At 42.5% G+C, this 22,110-nt stretch overlaps 1 protein-coding gene across 1 annotated transcript in view; it reads left to right on the top strand.

Annotated features, from left to right (window-relative positions):
- The window catches only part of Daw1 (dynein assembly factor with WD repeats 1), a 42,094-nt gene extending 20,521 nt beyond the window's left edge, over positions 1-21,573 (top strand). Inside the window, exons 6-14 of the mRNA XM_055616955.1 lie at positions 1,761-1,860; positions 4,506-4,613; positions 6,764-6,870; positions 9,360-9,462; positions 10,201-10,315; positions 16,966-17,042; positions 20,133-20,295; positions 21,235-21,337; positions 21,529-21,573. Coding sequence (XP_055472930.1) covers positions 1,761-1,860; positions 4,506-4,613; positions 6,764-6,870; positions 9,360-9,462; positions 10,201-10,315; positions 16,966-17,042; positions 20,133-20,295; positions 21,235-21,269 — 808 coding nt within the window. The 3' untranslated portion in view covers positions 21,270-21,337; positions 21,529-21,573. The remainder of the gene's footprint in view (positions 1-1,760; positions 1,861-4,505; positions 4,614-6,763; positions 6,871-9,359; positions 9,463-10,200; positions 10,316-16,965; positions 17,043-20,132; positions 20,296-21,234; positions 21,338-21,528) is intronic.
- The last annotated feature ends 537 nt before the right edge of the window (positions 21,574-22,110 follow it).

Raw genomic sequence — 22,110 nt, 5'->3', positions numbered from 1 at the left:
GAAGGATAATCAGACTAAGCTATTTATGGCCTTTGAGTAAAGATTATATCCTTCCTTTCAGAGGACACTCTATAGTAGATTCCCATCCTGTTTCCTCTCTTCCACCACTTCTGGTGTTTATCCTGTTTGTCATTCTGAATAAGATTTAAGCATCCTTCCTAGGGTCTTCCTTAGTGTTTAGCTTCTTTAGGTCTCTAGATGGCTGACCTATATTATATGGCTAACATCTGCTTATTGGTGAATATACACCATGCCTGTCTTTCTGTTTCTGGGTTACCTCACTCAGGATGATCTCTTCTAGTTCCATCCATTTTCCTGCAAATTTCATGATTTCCTTGTTTTTAATAGCTGAGTAGTATTCTGTTGTGTAGATATATCATTTCTGTATCCATTCAGATGCTGAGACTCAGGGCCAAACTTTGGGCAGAGCACAGGGAGTCTTATGGAGGAAGAGAGGGGTGGGATTAGAGGAACATGGAAGGGACAGGAGCCCCACAAGGAGACCAACAAAACTAAAAGATCTGAGCCCAGGGGTCCTGCACAGACTGATGCACCAATGGAGGGCATGCATGGAGAGGACCAAGACCCCCTGCTCAGATGTGGCCCATTGGCAGCTCAGTCTCCACGAGGATCTCTGAGTGAGGGGAGCAGGGGCTGCCTCTATTATGAACCCAGTTGACTGCTCTCTGATCACTCTCCCCTGATGATGTGGTCTTGCCAGGCCATGGAAGAGGAAGAGGAAGAGGATCCAGGCAGTACTGATGAGACTTGACAAGCTATGGGCAGACGGCAATAGTGGAGAACTCAAACTTTCAGTGGACTAGGGGTAGGGGGTGAGGGGAAGAGAGAAGGAGAGTGGGACTGGGGGAGTTGAGGGAGGGCTTCAACTGGGATATATAATGAATAAACTGTGAAGAAAAAAAATAAAAAGACTATATCCTTGTCCTAAATTCAACACGACCTTTCTTTTGAAAGAGACTGACACGTATGTGTGTGGATACAGTATCTCTAGATACCAGAGGAGGGCTTGGGATCTCCAAAACTAGAGCTGTAGGCACCTGAGCCACCTGATGCTGGAGCTGGGAATCGAACTCATGTCCTCTTCAAGAATAGTGCAAACTCTTAACTCACAAGCTGTCTCTCTAGCCCCAACATGTGGCTTTTTCATGTAGGTTCTAGGTCTTGAACTCAGGTTTTTAAGCCTGGGCACCAAGTACTGACCAACTGAGCCATCTTTTCTGCCCACAGGATTCCACTCTCTAGTCTATCCGCACTAAATCCCTCTACAACAGGAATCATTTGGTATTATTTTCTCAAGGAATCACTGAGGTCAACTTCTTAAAATCATATCAGCCATGTGCTTACCTAGATTTATCTCTGTGACTTTTTCCTTTATAAATTGTTACCCCTTTGTATAGTTTATGTACATACAGCTAAGTCTACGTATTATTGCTATTCATGTGACGAATTTTCTGAAGTTACATTATTATTATTACGTTAACTCAAAAACTGTTATAATTGCAAAATATATCCATACTGTTCATGTGACATCTTTAACACACACATATGAATTGATATGATTAAAATCAGACATTGGTTTTGTTATTTATTGGAGCAAACACGAACTTGCTCATTGTTTTAACAGTGCAGTGCAGTGCCTAAGTAGGTTGCCCTTTAGCCATGTACATCTCATCTTAGTTCGGTGTATCATGTAAGGCGGCTGCATTTGTTTCTAAAATCCAGACTTTCAAACTTTGCAGGGACAAAATTGCCACTGGGTCCTTCGACAAGACCTGTAAGCTCTGGAGTGCAGAGTCGGGAAAGTGTTACCACACCTTCCGGGGCCACACGGCAGAGATCGTGAGTACACTTGACGTCCTGCAGACTCCTCCCTGTCGCTTTTCCTTTTAGGGTCCCATTCTGAGAGTGGAGGTTGCTTTTATACTGAGTTTTCAGATTTTGACCCAGGATTTTTAGCCTGCGTGGACTGTCCATGGCAGAACAGATGTGATTCTCGACGCTTCAGATGGAACCACTCTCGGATACCGTTAAAGTAGCCTGCACCGGCTAAGTAGCCATGCCACGTGATTGGCATTTCAGTGTGATGGGCGGCTCTGCTCTCTGACCTTCATTTGCTGGACAGTAGAGGACTGGCCCAATGAGGGTTGATGAGGTACCGCTCTAAAATAACTTCTATGAACCACGTGGGAAGTGTCGGCTGCTTATTTCCTGCATCTCAATAGGATTCAGACTTGTGCAAGTTGTCTAAAACTCCAGATAAATAGTGGTCCCTGCTGGGAGGCCTCTGTCCCCTGTCATCTGTATCCTATCTTATGACAGTGAGATAACTGACGTGTGTGGATCACGTGACGAACTCTTGAGAACAAACAGACTGCTTGAATCAGGAGCAAACTTGGTTTTCATCCACCTTCAGGTTCATGGCATATTCATTCAACAGGAGCCCTTGGTGGGTTTAAGGCAAGGTGTAGCCACCCGATGTAGTAGGCACGTTTCAGTGGCTTTACTGTTCTCAAGGCATTGATGTGGACTTGCTTACTTTTGCCCCTAGCATCCCTATCTTCAGGCACAGTTAAGGAAACTGAGGCACCTACAGTGACTTGGCCAAAGTTGAAGAAAGACATTATTTTTAGAAAACAGAGGTGTCACCACACTCCCTTAGAATTTTGAAACGATTTGTTTTGCACATGGTTTCTTTTGTAATTTCATAGGCAACATTATCGATCCAATAATTACTAACTGTTAACCGGTGTGTGAAGGGCAGTGAAGTAGCTCAGTTGGCAAATGCTTACTCAGCAGCAGCACAAGGGTTTGCCTCTGAGCATTGCATAAGCTAGAGGTGGTCAGGCAGTCCCAGCACCCAGGAGGTGGAGGCAGGAGGATCATATCAAAGTCGTTCTTGGATGCATAGGGAGTTCTAGGCTAACTTGGGCTAATAACAAGCAAAACTAAAACAGACAAAAAACTCCAGAGCTATCTACGTACATAATCTGGTGGGTAGTTGTGGAATGCTGGGTGGAACTGGATGCAGGGTTTTGTCACTGAGGACTTTTCAGTTCAGCAGAAGGAGTAGACACATCACTGAATAGGTTCAAAGATGCACAGATAATGGTGTTGGAAGTGTACAGGAAAGGAGGCAGCCAGGTGTCCTTGACCAGGGAAGATGTTCAGGAAGAATGGGAGAAGGAGGGCACATGCTTCCAGACATAGGGATCAGTACTGCTCTGTGTCCAGAGATGTGCACCCAGGGGGGCTATTTTGAAAATTCAGGTAGCTCTCTGTGGCCAGAGAACTCAACCTTCTCCTGAAGTGGCATGCATGGAATATGCCATATGGATGTGCCACAGACACGCTGAGTTGCCTGCTACCCCTGGTCCAGGGTAAAAGGCAAGGGGCTCTGGAGATGCACAGCTTCCTGGGTTAATGACACCATGTGTCTGTACATCTGTATCCAGCCGAAGCTGGAATATCAAGTGGGAGTGAATGAGTAGAAGAGGCAGGCGAAAGTCATGTGGTAGATAGAAGGGGACTTGCATGACACACAAAGGCGTCCGAGCTCTAGCTTGTGAGTAATGAAGGCTGTGCCTTAGAGGCCTGCCAGCTGGGAGGGTTATGCCAGACATGCTTCTCTGAGATTTTCCTTTTTCTTTTTCTAACATTATGAAGGAGAAGTTGGAGGCAGATGAAACTGTAGGCACCTGCTAGCTCGCTGGAGATCTTACTGCTACTCAAGTGATCTGTGATGAGCGCTGTCCTACAGAAGATGAGATGGGGAGAAGTGAAAATGGAATAGTGAGAGAGGTGCTCAGTACCACACAGATCTGAGGAAAGGGGAATCCAGGGTGATTCCTTGTCTGGAAGTTTATGTTATTGGCAGTTCCCTTCCCTAATTCTGTGCGTGTACTAAGAGGAGATCATATGACTGTTGAGACAGATTGAAGAGAGATACCTGTGCCATCTAACAAGCATCCTTTTGCCAGAGATAGACTACTTGGTGATGAAGATATAACCATAGGCACAGCTGCTAATAGGAGGACCTAGGGCCTGAGTCTGAGGGGTGCTAGAAGGACTGCCTGCAGGAAGGCCATCCAAGACATGGAATTGACAGAGTGAGCCAGAAGTCACAGTTATCCACTGAAAAGCATGCTCAGAAGGACTGCAGTCATAGTTGCAAGGACACAGAGACCACCCTCCCCAACCCCAGCTTGAATCTTGCCCGAGATGGGCTGTGCTTTGGCTGTAATTCTGTGTTCTGGAAGCTTTAAAGAGAACCTGTGACAGAGTAAGTGGCCTGAACGGAACAGGCCTCTCTTTAGAAGGAGATTGCTCACGGTTCTATTTGGAGATAACAGGTTCCTCACTGTCTATGGCTTGGTGTGCTCTTATACAAACCTACTGAACCTGAATATGCTAAGAGAGCTGCAAGAGATTCCATGTATAACTAAGAGTTCAAAGCATCGTGTTTCCCCCATTTCATGTGTTTGTAGGTGTGTCTGTCATTCAACCCTCAAAGTACAGTGGTTGCTACAGGAAGTATGGATACAACAGCCAAACTATGGGACATTCAGAATGGAGAGGAAGTGGTCACTCTAACAGTACGTCCATATTGTTGATTAGCCTATCATTTGTGTTGATTATTAGATGTTCTTTAGTATGAAACACAGGCTGTCTAAGAAGTTCCTGAGCCACTGGCTTTTAAAGGATGGGAGATGTCATGTTGGTTTGCAGACTCAGGTGAAGGTGCTGGAGAAACCAAGCAGGCTTTTGTTTTTATTATGTAAATCCCAGCATCTTTGCATCTGCTGTCTACCTGGCTGAAAGAGAAGAGGTAGGGGCTGTGTTTGGGAGATGCAGAATTGAGCCATTCCAGAAGGTTCTTTCTGAGATTATGGTTCATTCTCTCCCTCCCCTTTCATGCTCAGTTTAGAATTCTTCTGGTGACAGAGAATGAGCAGGGTCAGGAATGGGAAGCACAAAGACCAAAGGGCACGAACCACAGAGAGGACGGGTGTGGTTTTTGGTCTTGCCTCTTGCCACCACATGTCTGAGCACCTTCCCAGGACCTGTCTCCCTCCACTTCATCCCATACAGCCCAAGTGGCCACAACTTGGGAACCATCCGATGGGGATGCTAGCTTCCTTGTCCTATTAAAGGGATAAGTGAAATTTAAAAACTCACACCAAACATGTATAAAAAGGATACTTTCTCTAAGAAAATCAAAAGTAGACTAAAACAAGAGAAGAAAAAAAGCCATTATTTTAAAAGATATTTCAACAGCGTTTTGTTTGTTTGTCCTTAAATTTGAGGATGTAGCATTATTAATGCCAGCATGGAACAGAGCTTCTTGATTGGCCTTTCTTTCAGGAACATGTAGAGGGAAAGCTTTACTTCAGTTTGTGTTTGTGGTTTCAACGTTATTTCTCCTCCTACTGTCTCTGCTGTGCCTCGTTGGAAGAGCAAACTCTGCTCTGACGTGTGCACCCATCTGCTGGTGGAAAGCACTGGTGTGCCTGCCCCAAATACCAGTGCTCAGCTATGCTTCACCTCAGCAGCAAGTCAACTTGTAAACGAGCACTTAAACTATTTTATTATTTACCAATATAACCAAGGGCCGCGGAGCTATCTCGATAGGAAAAGTACCTCTAACGTCCCTCCAAGCATGAGACAGTGAGTTTGGATTCCTTGCACTCATTTACATGGCAGGTATGTAACAGGTTACACACCCCAGTATTTGTATGGTAGAGACAGACGGGTCCTGGGAGCTTGCTGGTCAACCAGCCTAGTCTAACAGTCAGCTCTAAGTCTAGTGAGAGACTCTGTCTTAAAAATATTAAGGTGGATAGTGATGGAGAATGATATGTGAAGTTGACCTTTGGCCTCCACAAATGCCTACACAGGTAAGTGAACCAATCAATATGTGCACCTATACATACACTAAACATACACACACAGAGAGAGAGAGAGAGAGAGAGAGAGAGAGAGAGAGAAAGAGATATCCTAGCAGTGCAGATGTTAAGAGGACTGTGTGTTCAAGGCTAGAGTGCAGAAGCAGAGCAAAGCAAAAATAATAGAGATAAAAGTATTTAACTGTATTTATTTACTGAAATAGGAAAATGAAGCTCATACCCAAACAGGGTCTTCTTTCCAGATTATCAGAATTTACTGTAGGAGGAACTTTTTCATATGGTTTCATACAGTAGGATCCTCAGGATTAGCCTGAGAGGAGAGAGAGAGAGAGAGAGAACAGAGGCAGCTGCCTATCCTTGACCAGTTCTACATCACACTGTCGCAGGAGTCTCTTCCTTTATAAAGATATTAGATTACCCCGTCTACTGTTTTCTCTTGCCCGCCACTCATCATGCCTGCATGAAGCCGGCCCTTTAAAGTCTTTTCAATAAAATAAAAAAGACTCTAAGTTTTCCCAAATATATTCTTTTATTTAAAAAAATAACCCCGTCCTGCCCTACAATTACTTCATTATTCTGCAGTGAACCTGCTTGAAGTGCCAAGGCAAGGAGCTTTGCTGATTTACTCTGCACGTGTCACCAAATTCTCCTCACCTTGCAGAGAAAGCTGTGCACATGCGCAGCTCCTCCCAGCCCAGCCGAGCAGGATTTCCGGTTTCTCCCTGCAGCTTTCTCTTGTCTAAGTTCTTTTGGATGACACTATGCCCTTGTCTGCATATACTCTTATCTATGTGCTGTTATCTATACATGTACATGACTGTACCTGTTCTTTTTTCCAGGGTCATTTGGCAGAAATCATTTCCTTGTCATTTGACACTTCAGGGGACAGAATAATCACAGGGTCCTTTGACCACACAGTTGTTGTATGGGATGCTAGTACTGGAAGGTAATTTTCTAGGTATTTGTGAACTGTGTGAGGGTTTTAGAAGATTCTGTGTTATGTACTAGCATAGCTTTGTCTAAGCTGTTGTGATTTAAATTCTGAAGGAGTATAACTCATAGTTGGTTATTACTATTTTTAACATGTTTTAGTAATTTGCCTGCATGTATATGTATTAGCACCACAAATGTGTCTGGTCACTTCATACTTGAAAACTGCCATGTAGGTGCTAGGAACCAAATCTGGGCTTTCTGTAAAAGCAGTCTGTGCTCTTAACCATGAGCCATTTCTCTAATTCCCATAGTTGATTCTCTAGGGGATTTCTGATCCACAAAATAACTGATTTCCCACAAATAATGTCAAGCAACAACATAAAGGAGAGTGTTATGAGGATCCTGGTTACATAGCTGTTCTTAGTCCCATGTACTATATAATCAAATTTCAATGACATCTTAGTATGGTAAGGTTGGATATCATGAATTAAAACTCACATCATTAATTCCCCAATCTCAATTTAGCCCAAGAACTTCAATTTCCATTCTAATGGTTGTTGGTTGTACTTGTTAGGAAGTTAGCTTGTGTTGGAAAACTCCACTCTTGGATTCCAAATTTGGATAGAGGGATTCCTTACCAATGCCATCATCCAAGAGATACTGAAGAAAGCATGACAGAAGGATGGGCCTTTCAACCATTGACGCACAGCTCCTGAATGCCCATGGATCTGTAGGACCCACTCATGTGTTTTCATGAATTATTTAGCAAATTAATTATCAGCTAACTAACTTTTGGAGTCAGATTCCCATGTAGCTCAGGCTGGCCGCAAAGTCTCTTTGTAGCTGTAGATGATCTGGAACTTCTGATCCTCATGCTGCCATCGCTTGGATGCTGGGATTCTTGCCCGCCACACCTGACTGAAGATGCTGGAGATTAACCCACAGTGTTCTGCAAGCTATGAAAGCAAACACTCTGATTGCTGAGCTACTTTCTAGTTGTAATCGTTGATTCTTATGGCCATTTCTAGAGTCTTAGACTGCCTTTCTGAATCATTCCCCATTCCTTTACAAAATGCTACTTTAGCCAGGTGCGGTGGCACACACCTTTAGTCAAGCACTCAGGAGGCAGAGGTAGGTGGACTCCTGAGTTCGAGGCCAGCCTGGTCTACAGAATAAGCTCCAGGACAGCCAAGGCTATACAGAGAAACCCTGTCTTGAAAAATCAAAAGCAAAATGCTATTTTAAAGTTATAGTTTTAAATTTTTATTTTAATTGTATATATTTATATGTACAGTGTGATAATTCAATTCATGTATAAGCTGTTAAATAATGGAACAGGGTAGTTCACATCTCCATCTTTTTAAATATTGTTTTTCAAAGTTACACAAATTGTACAAATTTTTGGGGTACACTATGATATATAAACATGTTACTTACTAAACCAGAAACTATTTGGGGCTGGAATAATCCAGGCACAATCTTATTATCTTTTAAAACAAAGATTTTTTTTTAATTTTATGTATATGAGATTTTTTTACATTCATGTATGTATGTGCAGCACATGCCTGCCTGGCACACAGGGTAGCCAGGGAGGATCCTCGACCCCCTGCCCCCCGTTACAGGTGGTTGTGAGTTCAGATATGGGTGCTAGAAACTGAAGAAGGTGCATTAACTGCTGGAGCCATCTCACAAGATCAGTCACAAGATCTTTGATTGCTTAAAACTTCTGTGCATCAATTTGTTGAAACTGATGTTCTCTTTTCAAGTGACACTAGACCTATTTTTTTGTTTTATTATCCAGAATGTAATTTTGTAACTATCACAGTTCAGTTCACACATACGGGCTTGACCGTGTCTGCATCTGCTGTAGTAAAACACTTGTGGGAGTTAGTTTTTATTGTTAAGTGGACACAACCTAGAACAGTGGCTCTCAGCCTTCCTAACGCTGTGGCCCATTAATTCAGTTCCTCATGCTGCGGTGACCCCAGACATAAAATTGTTTTCGATAGTACTTTATAACAATTTGCTGCTGTAATGTAATTATTTTTGGGGACAGAGGCTTACCAAAGGCGTCACAACCGACTGCTGAGTACCAATGGCCAGAGTCACCAGGGAAGAGGGATTTGTTAGATAAAGATGGCCTACAGGCACATCTGCGGGAGACTGTGTTGATGGTTCATTGAGGTAGAAGGACCCTGTTCTGGATGTGGGCAGCACCGTTTCCTAGGCTGGGCCCTAAACTGTGTAAGAATGAAGGAAGTTATCTGAGCTAGTCGGAGGCCTGGGGCATAAGACGTGGGGTGAGCTCACTCTCCTCTGGGATGTGGCGAGCTTGTCTGAGTCCCTGACCTGTGACGTGGCTTCCCTGAACTGACTGTAACCTGGAATGCTCTGCTGAAGCCCGTCCTCCCCTATAGTGCTCTCTTCAGGACGGTTTGTCACACAACAGAAAGGAAACCAGGACAACACCCTGTACCCGTTGTGACTATTTCTGTCTTGCAGGAAGGTGCACACTTTAATTGGCCACTGTGCTGAGATCAGCAGCGCCTTGTTCAATTGGGATTGCTCTCTCATATTAACAGGCTCCATGGACAAGACATGCATGGTGAGCTCAGAGTCAGCCTTGCTTTGTTCATTGTCTCTCTCCTCCATACTGCGTCCTTCATCATAACACTAACAGACTTCAAGGAGGGCATACAGTTAAGCACAGCCTGATAAATAATTGGTCATTTTTATTTCAAGTGTGAATTTTCCTAAGCTTGAAGGAACTGGGAAGTGATAAAACAATTTTGATTGCTCCAAAAGCAATGAGGATCTTGTTTGAAAAGCCACATTAGTCTCATCCAGTGTCCTGCTGTTTTGTGTGCATATTTAGAATTGGCATGGCCCCAACGAGCCTTAAATGAGTTTCTTCCTGCTGTAGTGTCTCTTCTCTTCAAAAATATTTACTGAGAGTTGATAATCATTTGTCACCTGATTTTATACAAAAACACATAAATTTCATGATGTGCTTTCCATTTTCTGTCCTCACACTTTGGGATCAAACCCCTATTCATCCTGTCATGTTAGTCCCTAACGCATACCGCTAGGATTTTTTTTTTTTTTCCTTAACACTGTAGAAAATTCTAAATGTCTCCTCTTTGATTTTCCTGTGGCCATATGGCTGACCATGGTCATAGTCATAAATCAATGTAGAATTAGCTGATCAGGGAGGGTGAAATGTATCCTTTTAGCACAGTTCTTTAGCAAGACACACTAATATCATGAAGATCATTGGGCATCTTCCCATTTTGGGGAGGACTTTAGTTGCTTAGTTGATGATTTCATTTTCTCTCAATTTCAGTTGTGGGATGCTACAACCGGGAAATGCCTGGCAACTTTGACAGGCCATGATGATGAGATACTAGACAGCTGCTTTGATTACACAGGGAAACTCATTGCAACAGCTTCTGCTGATGGTAAGTCATATGGCGACACATTTGAGTTATGGAGGAATTTATGTTTTCCTTGGAAATGGTGCCTGACTTTATACCATGATCCCTGAGAGCCGATGTCCACAATGACATGTATGTCACTGCAGTGTGTCCATGTCACCTTCTTTGTGCGTGTGTGCTGTTGGGGCACTGAATCTAGAGCTCACCATTAGCTCAGCAGCACTTTTCCAGTGAGTTATATCCTGGGATAGGATCTCACTAAGTTGTCCAGATTGACCAGTCTGTAGCCCAGGCTGGTCCTCCCAGCGCATTCTCTGAAGAGTGGGCATGGCTGACTGCGTCATGAATCCTGGATCCATGTCACATTCTTAATAATCATGTGATGTTTTCTGTTGTGCATGTCACTGCACCAATAGGGCCACACATGACTGTACAGGCTTAGATGTCTTCTATGCATATGGTGCCATGGTCAGAGTCATCTCTTTGATGATTGTGTATGGTACTCCGTTCTGTTGGATTTATCAACCTGGCCATTATTAATGTCACCACTATAAACTGCATCCATTCTTTATAGATAACGTACTGCTACACCATGTCTCTCACTCATAGAGAAACATATCCTAGCATGTACTTTCATTACCTCATTCATAGGCAACTACAAAATCCTCTGATGATCATATATGCTTTTGAAACCCCAAGTCCCCATTCTGATTTTGTGCCGTTGCCCTGCTCATCATATATAATGCCACTTGTTAACTATAAATGGTATGGTTATACAGTGGTATAATATTGTGTACCCCTGTCCTTGATGCTACGCATTATATAAAGTTTTCTTAATGTCTGCTTTCCAACACTATGCTCTTGATCATCACTTTGATGACCAGTTATGGCCTTACACTGGGCAGTTACATGTATGGTACCACTTTATGTTTCATCTACTTAAATACCACTCATGATCCTGTGCACTGTGTGAATGACACACATTCCAATAATATTGGTGAAGCTATACTGCTTCCATTCTATCTACAAATGACAGTACCTTGTCATCTCACTGATTATCATAATTTATAAGAATCCACAATGTCAGCCATACTCTCTGGATGATCATGTCTTATGCCACAGTGTGTCAGAGTCATAAGTTAAAGAAAAACTCACCTCTGACATAACAGTAAAATTTGCAAATTCTTGGAATTTATGTCAGGTTACATGCCACATTCCTTATTTACCATATGGTGCTTGTAGTATGAATATATATATACTTAATGTTTATTAACAATATCTTACTCTATGTAATCCTGTAGTGTGTGTTTGTGTGTATGATCTCTACTGACAAAATCATACTCTATATGTTGCTATATATATGAGTGGATTGATACATGATGTATATATATATATATATATATATATACATCATATACATATATATGTATATATATATATATATACATTATCTATACTGACAGTATCTTACTCTATGCCCCACACAGATAATCTTAATTTCACATAATTCATTGAATAACGGTAATATATTGTATACGTATTACCTTTTTTTAAACTGGGTTTATTATTGCACTGATTGTATCAGCTTTGCACAATGCTTGTGTAATCTCCTTGAAGATCACACATGATGCTCTATTAACATGTTATCCCTTTGACAATTTCATAACACTGTGTTTTCTGCATAATCTCTGCATGGTTCTATTCCGTAGGTCATATGACAACCATGCATCCTGTTACGCTGTAGGTACACACTTTAAAATACTATATATACAGTAGTGCAGTCTGACTACTTTCATCTTTGATAACCTTGTGCAATCCCTCTATGCTATGGGTAAAACTCTCTGGTGATACAGAATGATCTTGTCGACTCCAGCTACAAGACAAAAACACAGTGTGTCTCTTATTTAAATTTTAAGTCACAGTATGGTTTTGCTGTGACCCGTTGTGACAAATATGTGATGCCTTGCCATTATTCACATCTCTGGTAGATTTGTGGGCACGGAAGCTCTATGTTCACCCTTTTTGGATAATTATGCATGATGGTATTATGTGATTTATGATAACCGTAAATTCCACCCTATGTATTCGTCATGAATTTAAATATCACGTATGATGTCTCCACGTACTTGCTTCTTCTTTTGCGTAACTACAAAGAATGGTATTTAAGCTGTGCATGGTGGCACACACTTTAATCACAGCAAAGAGACCCTTAGTCAGCACAACTCTTCCTGAGTTCTTCACACAGCAACTATCAAGTAACAAATAAGGAAGTCCCTAACCCCACAAGTCATGGGGAACTTGCTATATGCAGAAAGATATAATGTAGAGATTCTATAGCTTTCGCATTTACATTTTAGTGCAGTAGTTTCTGCATGTGGAGTAGGTAGAATTGTGAGCTCATTGTTTCCCATATCCACATCCATGTGACATTGTATTTCCCCCATTGGACTGGACTGGGCAATGGGGTGGGAACCACGTGTGTGAGCCTCTCCCGAGCTCTCTACTTGTGATCCATGTCTATTCTTGGGTCAGAACCACACAGCTCTATTTACTATGGCATAAGGAAAATATTAGTAACAGGAAAGAAAAGTTTTCCACATGCTGTCCTTTGAAATGGTTTTCATTCTCGTTGGTCCTTTACCTGCTTTCCTGTCCTCCTTGGTGATCACATTCCTTAGTTCATAATCAACAGTCTAAATAGGCCTCATAGCACCCACTCTCATGAAATACCACCATACTGTGTAAATTTAGGAATTTGCACTCATAGGATCAATATCATAAAATCAATCATTGAAATATAACTTCTTGTAACATACCTCTGTAACTCTGGACAATGGTTATGATGAGCAGGGCCTAGAGAAAGGGCTCAGAGGCAGGCAGACCTCTGTGAGTTCTGGACCAGCCTGGTCTACATAGTGAATTCCAAGTCAGCTTGTTTTACATAGCAAGTTTCAGGATAACCAGACTACATAGTAAGACCATATCTCAAAAAAAAAAAAAAATCCCCCAAACAAAATTGATATTTAATGTGTGAATGCCATCTTTCTGCTATAAATGCATGGTACCCTAATATGAATTATTCCTTAAGCGGCTGCACTGGGTTTTTGATGTTCCTTTTATAGCTGGGAGTAATGCTATATTGTGTTATCACCTTGATCAGCACGCGGACATCGTCACTGTATGTGACCCATCTCCAGAAAGATCACGGATGCTGGTATGCCCGTCTCTGTTATCTTTCTGACGGCCACATGTGGTGTGGCATTGTGTTTCCATATCCCAAATTACTATGTCTGGTGATAACTTTGTGTCTGTCTGCTCTTCCTGTGTCCCATGAACCATGATGTCTTATGTCATATCCAATGCCTTGAAAAGAACCTGAGATGCTATCTCATCATCTTGAAAAGCCACATTTAGCGAAATGTTATCTGTTGGATCAGTTTGATGTCCACTTATGATGTACGAGCATATTATAGGCTTATCTTTTATGACAGTGCATTAAAGTGTATCACATCTATGCCATCTTCTGGTTAATGAGTGACATGCTGAAGCTTGCATGTCATGTATGTCGCCTTGTTATTTATGCTTTCCACGTATATTATACTAGGAGTCGGGTGCAATGGCACATGCCGGTAATCCCAGCACTGGGGAGGCAGAGGCAGGAGGATCTCTGTGAGTTTGAGGCCAGCCTGGTCTACAAAGTGAGTCCAGGACAGCCAAGTCTATGCAGAGAAACCCTGTCTTCAAATACATATATTCCAACCTTCTTGGATAAATGTAATGTGATACTATCTGTGTTTTATCCATTTAGCCAAGTCCCGTGCTTTCTCTCTCTTTTGTATCATAGCTTTAACATTATAGAAATGCCATATCCCCAGCAATCCCGTATTATGTTACACTGTTTCTTCTCATCTCCTAAAGCTCCTTTATGATAGTATGCCATATTTAGACATTCTCACTGACTGTACCCACTTCTGTAGTTTGAGGTGTGAAAGTAGTGAGGTGAAACACCACACAGCTTTATACAGAGCTTATTCTGAAGATTCATACGCTGATGCTACATATGTCCCTACCATCTCCTGAAGATGATATTTGAACACCACGTCCAACTTTGATTCTACAGTATAGCATGACATTTTTTCAAGCATATATGATGCCATGAATAGGAGTGATATTTTTTCATGTGTTCTGTCATACAACATGATGCATATGAGGACATGTTATTTCTATGACAGCTTCTGGTACCATGTATTATACTGCACAATGACTATTTTTTCCTTCCCAGTGATCATGTGTAACAATACTCTTAACTGCGCCATGTCCTTAAAGCCCTTGGTAATGCTGGGCTTCCCATGTGTAAGATGTTTGACATCTTGCATGCTACCACACTGTGCTCCATTATTTGGTGATGTTATGTGTGATTCAGTTTCATATCTTTTCTATCACTTAAAAATATGCATGAGACAGAGGAAGTCCTCTTCCCCTTCCATCTGACCCTAGTCTATCAGGTCTCAGCAGGACTAGATTCATTGTCTTCCTTTGTGGACAGGTAAGGCCGCTCCACCATTAGGTGGAGGTGATCAAAGAGCCAGCTCATGAGTTCTTGTCAGAGATGGTCCCTGTTCCTATTATTGGGGAACCCTCTTGGACACTGAGCTGCCATGGGCTATATCTGTACTGGGGTTCTAAGTTATCTCCATGCGTGGTCCTTATTTGGAGTATCAGTCTCAGAAAAGACCCCTATGCCCAGATTTTTTGGTTTTGTTGCTTTCTTTGTGGAGCTCCTGTTCCCTCCAGGTCTTTCTATCTTCACCTTCTTTCATACAATTCCCTGCACTCTGCCCAAAGTTTGGCTATGAGTCTCAGCATATGTTTTGAAACACTGCTAGATAGTCTTTCAGAGGCCCTCTGTGATAGGCTCCTGTTCTGTTCCGGTTTTTCTCCCTCTTCCGTTGAGGGGCACAGGAGAAGAAGAGGAAGTGGGAGTGAGGGTAGCATTGGGAGGGGATAGGGAATGGGGCTACAGTGGGATACAAAGGGAATAGACTGTGATTAATAGGAAAAATAAAAATTAAAAAAAATCTGCATAAGAGGGGCAGGTGAGATGGCTCCGTGGTAAAGAGTGCTTGCTGCTCTTGAGGGTCTAAGTTTGATTCCCAGCACTCATATTGGGGGGCTCACAAATGCCTCCAACTTCAGTTCCATTGGATGCCACACTCTCTTCTGGTCTGCACGAGCACCTGCGCTCACCTATAATATGCACCTACACAAGACACATACGGAAACACACAATTAAATAGAGAGTGAATCTTTAAACGAGCTGCTTAAGCTATCGTACTGCATGCAGAGCACATCCTTGGAGGTGACATGTGATCCCACACGCTATTGCATGCCCACAGTGAAGACCTGCGGGCTTTAGGCTGGGTCTCGGCCTTGATGACATTGCATGGAGTTGTGTGAGGTTTTTACCTCACTTCTCCGTTAGCTTATATTTCAGTATAACTGCATGATGCGGAGCTATATCCTGTGTCATGTTGCTGTTGATTTTATTGTGTAAAATGCTGCGTAATTTCTTCCTTTTTCCCTATAAGCACACACAGTGCACACTGGCATGTACGTCATGCCCTTGCAAGTGCTCTATGGTTTCTTGTTGTAATTTATCTTACTGCAGTTAGCGTGAAGTAAAACAAGATAGGGCATAAGTCTTCGCACACACTTATTACATAAAATGTTACATTGCAGAGAATATTTTTTGGATGTCACTCAGCAACATCTGCCGGGGATAGGGTTGGAGGATCAGCAGGATGAGGGGGGAAGAGTTGACTAAAATACAAGTTCGGTTGTTTTTATTTTGTTGTTACCCACAGTTCATCCAGTATCGATTCTGTCCATTCACTGTTCCACAAAACATTATTTCAAAATGACCTCTTCTTTTGGGGTATCCTAAGAACTGATTCTGTGCTTCCTAAGAAGCTTTCAGATTTAGAGCACTCTTATTTAACTCCCAAATGATACATTTTTTATTGTTTGAGGTTCATAAGTTTAGATAAGTTTGTTATACAATAATGGATAATTAACACAGCCTGGTATAATTGCTGTCCCCGTTTTCCAGCTGAGAGAGCTCAAGTGTACATAAAGTAGCTAAAGTAGCTCATTCCAGGACGCAGAGTTAGGAAATAATGGGTGTGGGATGTGGACCTAGAAGTCTTACTTCTGAGTTCATTCCCATCCTGTATTCCGTAGCTATGATGTCACAGGGAGTCTGTGCATCACATAATTTATTTCAAGTCCTGGTCTTCCTTCTTAAGTCGCCCCACACTTCTGACTTACTGGATGTGAAGCATTCCAGCTGTAAGCTTTATGTTTGCAATCATACCAATTCTAAAATAACATTCAAAAATTATCTATCTACTTCATTCTTTCTTATTCCACATGTCATTCCTTCTTCAACATGGACGCCCTTGATCTCTTCCAACAGTGTTAGAGACAGAGAGAGTAAGTCCCCTGTAGCCTCTTCTGCAATGGGACAGATTGCATTTAGAAGGTTGACCATGGCTTTTGACACAGGAAGGACAAGCTCTGCTAGGGCTTTATTTGCCAGAGGCCAGACTTTTAGGTAAGGTGAAGCCCTGTATTCCAGTCCTGGGCTAATGAACATCCCCCTCTCTCTCCAAAAGGAACAGCAAGAGTTTATGATGCAACCACAAGAAAATGCATAACTAAGCTGGAAGGCCATGAAGGAGAAATATCAAAGGTGAGTTGTCTTCTCATTTGGAGCAGTGTGTTCATTGTTTAAAAACAAAAAAAAAAAAAGAGTATGTTTAATACAAGTAGGATAATAGAGGCTACAAATTAACCCTCCAAGTTTATATGTAACAGCTTACCCTTTAAAATATATAAGACCTGTAGGGTCAAAGATAGAACAGAGATAGAGGGAATATCTAACCAATGCCAGGCCCAACACTAATAATCACCCCATGGAAGAAAGCCAACCCCTATCGCTCTTAAGGATACTCCGATATGCTTGCAGATGGGAGCCTTTCAGAGTTGTCCTCTGAGAGGCTTCACCTAGCAACAGTTCAAACAGATACTGATACTCAAAGCTAAACACTGGGCAAAGCATAGGGAGTCTACTGGAAAGGAGGGGGAAGGGCGAAATGGACCTAGAGGTGACAAAAGCTGCACAAGAAGACCAAGAGAGCCAACTAACCAGGGCCCAGAGGGGCCTCTGGAGACTGAAGCACCAACCAAGGCCAGTGGGTTGGACTGGACCTGGATCCTCTACATATAAGCAGCTGATGGGCAGCATGAGCCTCAAGTGGGGCCACTATTTAGGGGAGTGGGGACATCTCTGACATGGACTGCACGGCCTGCTTTTTGATCACTTCCCCCGATGGGACTGCTCTACCAGGCCTCAGGGGAAGAAGACAAACTCAGTCCTCATGGGACGAGATGAGCTGGGGTGTGTGGGTACAGGAGCTTCCCTATTCTGAGAGAGGAGAGGGGATGCGAGAGGGACGGAAGGACTGGGAGGAGAGGAGGGAGGGGGCCAGGACAGAGATATAAATTGAATTAATTAAAAAAAAATGTTCGAATCAGACTAGGCTTCACCTACACACAGTCAACTTGCTAGGAATCTAGGGATTTCAGTTAATTTTCCTGTAAAAAATATCAACAAGCTCATTTATTTCATAGAGAGTAGACCTACACCTCATGTTGCTTGCATAACACCCTGTGTCTTTACATCCTAGAGGTGTTATCTGGGTATGGTGGCACATGCTCATAATTCCAGCCCTTTGGAGGCAGAGACAGGAGGATCAGGAGTTCAAGACCAGCTTGGGCTAAATGGTACTTTATCTCAAGCAATAAAAAAAAAAACCCAAACAATCACCCCAATCTCCCAGAAAAGACAGGTATATTGGGACCTGAGATATTAAAGTATCTTTAATTATATCATGCTGCTCTAAAACTCAACTACCTAAGCCTTTATTTTTTGAGTCTGTTCTCTCTGATTCAGCAAAAACAAATGATTGCCTAAACACTTAAAAAGCATAAAACAGTTTTCTTTTCAAACATCAGCAAATATTTAATTAGCTGAAAATACCCAGCTCAGCAATTTAAGGAGCTTGTAAAGTGCTTTTTTTTTTTTATAGTTCTAGTAAACAGGCAAGTTTGTATTATGCAGAGAAGCATGTGGTGCCTCAAGGGACCTTTGAATTAGATGTAATGGATAAAGTGATATTTGGAAATATTTAACAACGTATAAAATTACCCATTTTGAAACTCCAGGGCTGTATCTTAGGGTTTTATTGAGCACTTTTTAGAACCTCCACAGAACAGAGCTACCCGATGAGAGTCTGAAAGTTGTATGTGTCCCCTGAAACATGGCAGAGTATGCTGGAACTGGGGACTCTTGCTTCCCAGCTCAGCCCAAATTCTTGGTTTTATAAGTGAGATATTGTCTGCTTCTTCCTTATGGAATAATAGCTTAATTACTTCAGAACTCTGAAAATTCATAGCCAGATTCCAGCACTGCCTCTGTGTTTTTCCATCCCTTCTTCTTTACCCATGTTGCCGGTAGCCATTGCCCTGTGGCTGGTAATTGCTTGTATTCATGGCAATGGGTGCCACTGACCACTTCATGGACTGAGAGATAAAGGGGTGGCAAGAGGGCATGGGAAATTAGGGCATGGAAGGGCACCCTGGGTCATGTTCCCAAGTGCCTGGCTAAGTAGCTACCATCATGTTTGTTATTTTCCCTCTATGAATGCATGGTTCTTTTTGTGAACATGTGATTATAAAAAAATTGGAATATATTGCTCATGAAATTACTTACTGTCTGGCAATATTCATAAGGAGTACAGAGCTAAAACAATTAGTGCTTCACTTATTCATTCACCAAACACTTAAAACATTAGGACATATTCACTGTGTACAATAGTGGATTTATTATAATGCTTTCCACACGTGTATAACATATTGTGATCATATTCATCCCCACTGGCCACTCTTGTCCTCCTCTCCTGTAGATCCCCTTCCTATTTCCAGTCGGTCTTCTTCTAGTTTTATGTGCGGCCCAGTGAGCTTCATGAGGATGGCTCAGAGGAGTATGGGTATCAGTAATCCTCTGAGAGCTTCCACCACGCTGGGCATTTTGCAGACGCTGGTGAGGTAGGGATGGGAAACAGGCACAGCTCTGTCCTCCTCCTGTCTTCAGTCCCAGTGGAAGTGGCTCAAATCATTGTCTTATGATAAACATACCTGGCTGTAACCAGACCTATCAGAGGAATGCAAGGGCCAGCAGCAGGTCCCTGTGCCACTCAGACACTGAAGGAGAATGCCTGGTCTAGGGGAAGTATCCAAACGTATTATCTGAAAGTGATGCATTTTGGGTGCAACGGATGAACATCCTCTTGCAGCCCTGTCCTGGGTGTCTGCTCTTTCTGTGGGGCAGACGGAAAGGGCCTCTATGAACCTTTAGTGACAGAATGTGCCGCAGAGGTGATAGATCTAGTTTGCTCTGTCCTTCACTACAACCTGGCTCTGCTTCTCCTTTGGGTGAGCAGGGAACCATGATTCTTTGGGAAGAAACTGTTGGAGACTACTCAAAGTGTACAGGTGCTTTGTTATTTTTTTTTACGGTTAGAAATGTGAGCGAGCATGTGATTGAACGTTAGCATCTAGGTTTGAATTTTTAGATATTAGTCCCTATATTTTTCTCATCAGGAGGAAATTGTTCTAAAAATAAATACCAGGACAGAGAGAAAAGGAGTGCTCAGCTCTCGTTTTGCTGATGGAAGTCTGCTGTTAACCCAAATATCAACCTGTTGTGGTCTCTTTGCAGATCTCTTTCAATCCCCAAGGAAACCGTCTCCTGACGGGCAGCTCTGATAAGACAGCCAGAATCTGGGATGTTCAGAGTGGCCAGTGTCTCCAGGTCCTCGAGGGACACACTGATGAAATATTTTCATGTGCTTTCAACTATAAAGGAAATATAGTCATTACAGGTATCGGAGAAATAAACATCATAGACCTGGTTTTAGTTTTAAATTGGCTACAAGATTGTTTTGTTTTTGTTATTAGAGACAGGGTTTCTCTGTGTAGCCTCGGCTGTCCTAGACTCGCTTTGTAGACCAGGCTGGCCTTGAACTCACAGAGATCCACCTGCCTCTGGTTCCCTGAGTGCTGGGATCACAGGCATGTGCTACTGCTCCTTAAGGCTACTAGATTTTTTAAAAGGATGCTAAAAGGAGTTCACGCCCAACCTCTGCTCCATTTTCCAGAGTGCTTGGCTTATCTTGGAATTTCATTTGACTATCATTATTGATATTTTTTGTTATTGTTGGGTTTATAAAAAATGTTTTGAGACAGGGTCTTGATATATATCTTCAGGTGGCCTTCCCTTGCTATGTAGTGCAGTCTAGCTTAGACTTGGGGCAATCCTGCTGTGGCCTCCCCAGTGCTAGCTTTGGAGGTGTTAACCACTATGCCAGGTGGCATTTTGTTGTACTAGGGCTCACAAGAGTGTGTCCTGCCACTGGCAGTAAGCTTTTGTGACTTTTAATTCTGTTGCTCTAGGTAAGGTAGCCATTTAGAAACCTGTCTCGCTGGTCACTGTACTTTTCCAGCCATCCACGGGTCTGATGGTTATTGCTGAGCTGGTGGTAATGGACACCAATACCCCAAACAAGTCAGAACCATCACTTTGCACAGATGGTTTTATAGCCCAGTAGAGATGTATTGTTGAATACATCAATATGTGGGGGAAGGGATATGCATTGGGGGTTTTCTCAGCTATCAGCAATTGTGTGACCTTTAGGTGAGCCTCACATTTCACGCATGGCTGAGTAGCAGTGGCCGAGGAGAAAGCCCGCCTGTTAGAACCAGCGTAAAAGAGTAACAAAAATAAGATAAGGGGAAAATGATCATGCAATTTGCTTCCCCAGGCAGCAAGGACAATTCCTGCAGGATATGGCGCTGATGGAGGGCCCTGCGGCAGGGCAGGCCTGTTGGCAACAGTAACCAGTAACTTGAACCTCCAGAGAACAAGTGAGCCTGTTTCCTCTGCTTCCCCTTTTCATGCAGCTCACCTGTGGGGCACCCTGCCCTCCACCTCACAGACATGAGCATGAAAGCCAATGAGCTTACATCCTCTCTTGGTGCTGTCTGAGGTGATGACAGGCGCAGGTGTAGTATGCGGTAAATGCCACTCATTGTTTCTGTTGTGTTTTGTGTTTCAGTAGCACCAGCAAATGGATAAATGAAGTCAGAGTGCCTTTATAGCACTTCTTCTAGATTCTAGAATCTTCTAGATTCTGCTCAAAGGCTGATGTTACAGTTTCTCCTCAATAAAATCTTTAGACAAAATGTCTTATCTATAGTGTTTCATTATATGTTTGGAGAGTAAGATCACAAAGAATAAAATGGTTCTTGCCAGCAAATGTATTCTGTATTGAAAGTGGCATAGAATACATGTAGGTAGGTTCATCTCTAAGGATATGTTAAAAAGAATAGATGTCCATCATCGAGACCAGTGCCACAATATATTCCCTTAATGATTCTTCGAGAAGTTTTATGGTTTCAGGCCTTACTGTTAACATTTCCAATGGATTTCTGAGCTGACTCTTGTGTATTGTCTACATCATTTAGTTTAATTAACTTTCCATCACTATGATCAAATATCCAGGATAATGAAAATTGACTTAAAAGAGGTTTGTTTTTGTCCATGCCTTTTAGAAGTTTCAGTACGGATCTGGTTGGTCCAGTTACTCCTGGGCTTGTAGTAAAGGAGATGAGGGAGTTCAAGGGACAGCAAAGTCATT

The sequence above is a fragment of the Psammomys obesus genome, unplaced genomic scaffold (genome assembly GCF_907164565.1).
Source record: "Psammomys obesus unplaced genomic scaffold, mPsaObe1.curated_primary_1811, whole genome shotgun sequence".
Classification (NCBI taxonomy): Eukaryota; Metazoa; Chordata; class Mammalia; order Rodentia; family Muridae; genus Psammomys; species Psammomys obesus.
The sequence above is the reverse complement of the archived record's forward strand: the minus strand, read 5'-3'. Positions and strand labels throughout refer to the sequence as shown.